Source organism: Osmerus mordax, chromosome 8 (assembly GCF_038355195.1).
Source record: "Osmerus mordax isolate fOsmMor3 chromosome 8, fOsmMor3.pri, whole genome shotgun sequence".
Taxonomy (NCBI): Eukaryota; Metazoa; Chordata; class Actinopteri; order Osmeriformes; family Osmeridae; genus Osmerus; species Osmerus mordax.
In genome coordinates, this window is record NC_090057.1 from 15048897 (window position 1) to 15055025 (window position 6129).

Genomic DNA, 6129 nt, shown 5'->3' on the forward strand with positions numbered 1-6129 from the left:
ACCACCATCCCTCTCTCCATTGCAGGGAGCATAAACCAACTCTTCACTGTCGCTTGTCTCCTCTCAAATTACCAAAATGGACCTCTTGTCAAGAAATGGAGATATGAAGTTTGATATTGTAGCTTAATCTTTTTCTGAGGAATTTGATAACTATTGTTCTGTTAAACATACAGAATTCATGAAATGAAATCATTTTAATTGCCTTTAATATCAAGATAATAAATATTTCTTGGCGTGCTCACAGCGCACACACACATTTTATTGTGTTTACTTTTTGGGAAGGCAAGGTTAATCATGGAAAACATCTGCCATTGAAAGTTAAAGATGCACAAACATTAACATAAAATAATCTCAATCATAAAACGTACCATTAAAAGTGAAAATTAAAGAACAGATCTTAGAATATTTTATCTCAATCCTGAAGCATTACACATTTCTGCAAGTAGACATAAAAATAAAACCTGTCTACTTTCTCTCTGATTATATCCAAAACATCATTGTCTCTGTAAATTCTTTGGATGAGTACATCTTCCTCAGCTGAGACTACAAAATCACACCAACTCATTCCCGTTATTAGCATCTGCCCCTGTACTTGCCAGTAGTAAGCATGCTTTTCTTTTAGCTCCAATTTGCCTGACTTCATTTTGAGATACGGGCAGTCCACATAGCTTTTAACATTTGGGCACTTCATCTCAATCAGCCCAAACTGACATGGCTCTGAAGGGTCAAAGATTAACCCGTCTGGAGACGCTCCCAGCCAAGGAGCGTCAGGGTGAATTACCAATCCACAGGGGTAGTGGTTGACCCTTTTCATTTGGCAATATTCCCAAATAGCATCTGCCTCTAATTCGAGCCCCCTCTTCATAGCTGCCGTCTGACGTGTCCCTTGCAGTATCCGGTTAGCCAGACCTTCTTCAGAGTTCTCTCCAACCTGGCAGATCTCCCTGAAACGTGACGCCGTCAATCTATGCCTCCTTAGCTGATGCCATTCAGTACATGAACTTTGTGCTCTGGTAGCACATTCAAATTTGTGCACCATGTCCCAGGTGACCTCCAGACTCCTATGGTGTAGCTGTTGTGGTTCAGTACAGACAAACATGCAACTTGATGGCTGTAGGCAGTAATTCTGAAGAGGCATAGATGGACGTGGTGGGGCAGCATGGAAGGACAGATCTCTCTTTGCTGTTGCTGGTTGTTGGTAGGACAATGGACTTCCGGCTTGAACCTTGCCAAGGGCAGAGTCAACCAGGGGAATTTCACAGCTAATGCCCATGCTGCAGATCATCGGCGCCTCCGCTGTAGAAAAATCTTTATACGCCTCTGTCACCTAGGGATGTAATAATATAATGATTAGCAATATCAAACAAAATGATTATACCATACATTTTCATGGCCACAATATGTTGCGCATCATGCACAACGCCAGACACCATTACAAATAAGTTCATAATAAAGAACCCTTGTGTAAACATTTATTTTGTTTCAGTTCAATCAATTCTTTCTTCAAAAGCAGAATACTTGTTTGTATAATTGATGGGTCATAGTACATTTAATCAAAAGGAGAGGAAAAAGAAAATCATGAAATACTAGTATATTGTTTGATATGAAATCCCTACTAACCCGAAGGACAGTAAGATCAGGCAATTCCCCACTGAGGCCTTTGTAGAGTGTGCTCCTGTGTGGAACATAACACTTTCATGAGTGGAAAGTGGCATATCCACACAGGTATTTTAATTCAAACAGGCAACATATTGGAATACATCGACAATATCGAGGGAGTCAGTTGGCTGAGCGGTGAGGGAGTCGGGTTAGTAATCCGAAGGTTGCCAGTTCGATTCCCGGTCATGCCAACTGACGTTGTGTCCTTGGGCAAGGCACTTCACCCTACTTGCCTGGGGGGAATGTCCCTGTACTTACTGTAAGTCGCTCTGGATAAGAGTGTCTGCTAAATGACTAAATGTAAATGTAAAATGCAATATTCAGGTTTTACCTTACACCATCTTTGGTTGCTCTACACTTTAGTTTAGCAGAAAGCACAGCCATCCTATCCACAGGGCCTGGCTTTACACCCTATCAAGTTAAGCACAATACAGTTAGAAGTTAAATATAGTTAGAAAATATATCCAACAGCTCTGTAATTACAGTGCAAACTTACCAACGTTCTGGGCTTGTGCCACTGCTGTTCTCCTTCAGTACAGCTTAGCACAGGAGGGACCACTGGCACCTTCAGCTGAGAGTAATGTGCTGACTGGAACAGCAAAGCGACACAGTGGTTGCATAAAGCTGCTCCAGCAACACATGTGCAGCTGTGATGAAGCAGCTCCACAGGACTGGAATCTTTCAGTAACACCTGCATAAGTAAAATTTCATAGTAAATACTTATCTTAGCTTGGTCACTGTTTAACCATTCTTTTAGGACACAATCTTGTTTTTACAATATTTTCTATATCTAATATTCTAGAATCACAGATCAAATGTCATGTATTTCTATATGTTGGATTAGAGTATGTTGTATAATATGCCAACTGCATTAAATCAACATCCATAATCGTTTTTCTTTGAAACATGATAGCCTAATACCTTAAACACAAGATTGCATCTTAAATGAATGACAGTTGGGGGAAACTTGAATAAGAACACATTTAACAGTCAACTTTTTCTGAGATTTGTGTACTAAACATTCTCAAGAGTCTTCCTGAACTTGTGATTGAATCAGAGTATCAGTTTTTGACTGGCGGATGTGTAAAGCATTATTTTAGCGTTAGAAATAAAAAAGATTTCCTTTATTTCAATCATTTTTTAAGATATTAATTTGCCTTCTCACATGGGAACATGATGTAGTGTCTTTCACGTGACACACCAAGTTTGGTGGTGATATTTCAAAGATTTGCTGAGATTTGATCCAACTTCCTGTTTGGTTGCTTTGTTGACGATTTTGATTGGCTGTACAAAAAAATCCAATATGGCGGCCGTTATAGGTTATTGAGGCTTTTTTGTTCCTCATGAGACATAAGGTAAATCTAATGAATTTCAGAATTTTGGGACAAATGGGATGCGAATGGCATCACTTTGTAAATGGAAAATTGGGGCTTGGCCGTAGCGCCACCTATGGATAATGGTGCGTCATTTGTGGTGTGGTAGTTACTCCTGGCCTATACTATCAATGTTTCAGGATTTTGAGAACTTTTACTAAAATGCATTACCATCAAGATCCACAAGGGCCTTCACTTCAAGCCAAGGAATGAGTGGGGGCTTGGTCAGCCCACAATTGCCTGAAATGTTGTGTATGCGTCTCGCCAAGCCCGCGCGTGTGTCAAGGGAAAGGCTGAGTGTGTGAGAATGTGGAGCGCGCGCGCTGAGGAGCAGGGGAGACATTTCATTGGAAATTTCCTTTCCATGCATTTTTCAAATATTCACCAAATTTCTACTTTTAATGTTACAGTCAACTTTTTCTCAGATTTGTGTACTAAACATTCTCAAGAGTCTTTATGAACATGTGATTGAATCAGAGTTTTTTGACTGGCGGATGTGTAAAGCATTATTTTAGCGTTAGATAGAAATAAATTAGATTTCCTTTATTTCAATCATTTTTTAAGATATTAATTTGCCTTCTCACATGCGAACATGATGTAGTGTCTTTCACGTGACACACCAAGTTTGGTGTTGATATTTCAAAGATTTGCTGAGATTTGATCCAACTTCCTGTTTGGTTGCTTTGTTGACGATTTTGATTGGCTGTACCGGACAAACGGTTTTGAAATTCAAAAATCTGTTGAAGAATTCAGTGAGGGTTGCTCTGACGATGATACCTGCCAATTCTGGGGAAGATTGGACAAGAATTGTAGGAGAAGTAGCAAAAAAACGTGTTTCCTAAATCTTTATTGTACAAAAACATCCAATATGGCGGCCGTTATAGGTTATTGAGGCTTTTTTGTTCCTCATGAGAAATAAGGCATATCTAATGAATTTCAGAATTTTGGGACAAATGGGATGCGAATGGCATCACTTTGTAAATGGAAAATTGGGGCTTGGCCGTAGCGCCACCTATGGATAATGGTGCGTCATTTGTGGTGTGGTAGTTACTCCTGGCCTATACTATCAATGTTTCAGGATTTTGAGAACTTTTTCTAAAATGCATTACCATCAAGATCCACAAGGGCCTTCACTTCAAGCCAAGGAATGAGTGGGGGCTTGGTCAGCCCACAATTGCCTGAAATGTTGTGTATGCGTCTCGCCAAGCCCGCGCGTGTGTCAAGGGAAAGGCTGAGTGTGTGAGAATGTGGAGCACGCGCGCGCTGAAGAGCAGGGGAGACATTTCATTGAAAATTTCGTTAGCAATTAGCCAAGCATGCATGTTTCAAATATTCACATAAAATCGACTTTTCATGTTACAGTCAACTTTTCCTCAGATTTGTGTACTAAACATTCTCAAGAGTCTTCATATGAACTTGTGATTGAATCAAAGTATCAGTTTTTGACCGGCGGATGTGTAAAGCATTATTTTAGCGTTAGCGATAAATTCGATTTGCTTTATATCAATCATCTTTTGAGATATGAAGTTGCCTTTGCACATGGTAACATGTTGTAGTGTCGTCCACCGATATACCAAGTTTAGTGTTGATATCTCAAAGATTTGCTGAGATTTGACCCAAGTTCCTGTTTGGTTACTTTTTTGCTGATTTTGATTGGTTGTGCCGGACAAACGGTTTAGAAAATCAAAACGCCATGGGATAACTTTTGTGAGGCTTGGTCTGAAGATCATCTATGGTCATTTTGAAGAAGATATGACAATAATTGTAGGAGGAGTAGGCTTTCAAAGGTTTTTGATACAACCGGAAATAGCGGAAAATCTATACAACCGGAAATTGACGTCATAGGGTGCGTTGAACTCGTCTTCATCCAGGGAATCCAATGGTACCTCATTTTTGTAAATCAGTCATACGGTTCAAAAGTTGCGTGTGTAAACACAAGTCCAACTTTGACCCATTGGTGGCGCTAGAGTGGTCTGATGGGATACATGAAACTTGGTGTAGGTATAGAAGGAACTGTCCTTAATGAGTGTGCCAAATTTAACAAAAAGTTATCCAAGGGTTCTAGGGGCTGCCATTGACTCCCATGGAACTAGAATAATAATAATAAATATAACTGCAAGCAGCAATGGCGGATTCCTCCAAACATTGCAAACCACTGAAAAATGTATATTCTTTACAAATTGTCACTGTAAAATTCCATGCTGCAGACTTACCAATGGGATACCAAATCTGAAATGCAATACCATCAAGATCCACAAGGGCTTTTATTTCAAGCCAAGGAGTGAAGGGAGGGGGCTTGGTGAGCCTACCCATTCCAGAAAGCCTTGTATCTTTGTGTATCAGGGCGTGGCCTGTAGCGTCACTTATGGGTGATATTGGGCCATTTGTGGTGTGGTAGTTACTCTTGGCCTATACTATCAATCTTTCAGGATTTTGAGAACTTTTTACCATTGCATACAAAATCGGAAATGCAATACCACCAAGATCCACATGGGCCTTTGCTAAAGACCAAGCAATGAGTGGGGGCTTGGTCAGCCCACAATTGCCTGAAATGTTGTGTATGCGTCTCGCCAAGCTTGCGCGTGTGTCAAGGGAAAGGCTGAGTGTGTAAGAATGTGGAGCGCGCGCGCTGAGGGTCAGGGGAGACATTTCATTCGAAATGTCCTTAACAAATAGCCAAGCATGCATTTTTCAAATATTCACCAAAATTAAACTTTTCATGTTACAGTCAACTTTTTCTGAGATTTGTGTACTAAACATTCTCAAGAGTCTTCAAGAACTTGTGATTGAATTAGAGTATCAGTTTTTGACTGGCGGATGTGTAAAGCATTATTTTAGCGTTAGAAATAAATTAGATTTACTTTATTTCAATCATTTTTTAAGATATTAATTTGCCTTCTCACATGGGAACATGATGTAGTGTCTTTCACGTGACACACCAAGTTTGGTGTTGATATTTCAAAGATTTGCTGAGATTTGATCCAACTTCCTGTGTGGTTGCTTTGTTGCCGATTTTGATTGGCTGTACCGGACAAACGGTTTTGAAATTCAAAAATCTGTTGAAGAATTCAGTGAGGGTTGCTCTGACGATGATACC

The 6129-nt window shown here is 40.0% G+C and overlaps 1 protein-coding gene across 2 annotated transcripts; it reads right to left on the bottom strand.

Annotated features, from left to right (window-relative positions):
• Positions 1-280: 280 nt before the first annotated feature.
• LOC136948024 (uncharacterized) lies at positions 281-5295 on the bottom strand. 2 transcript variants are annotated; one of them, XM_067242282.1, is made up of 5 exons: positions 5246-5295; positions 2156-2350; positions 1991-2070; positions 1621-1675; positions 281-1327 (listed from the first exon to the last, which is right to left on the bottom strand). In XM_067242282.1, the coding sequence occupies exons 1-5, from the start codon at positions 5276-5278 to the stop codon at positions 413-415; spliced, it is 1278 nt and encodes a 425-aa protein (XP_067098383.1). In that variant the 5' UTR covers positions 5279-5295; the 3' UTR covers positions 281-412. The 2 variants fall into 2 exon arrangements, 1 of the variants encoding a protein (XP_067098383.1); XR_010877039.1 differs by lacking the exons at positions 1621-1675; positions 2156-2350; positions 5246-5295 and having other exon boundaries at positions 1991-2055.
• Positions 5296-6129: the final 834 nt, after the last annotated feature.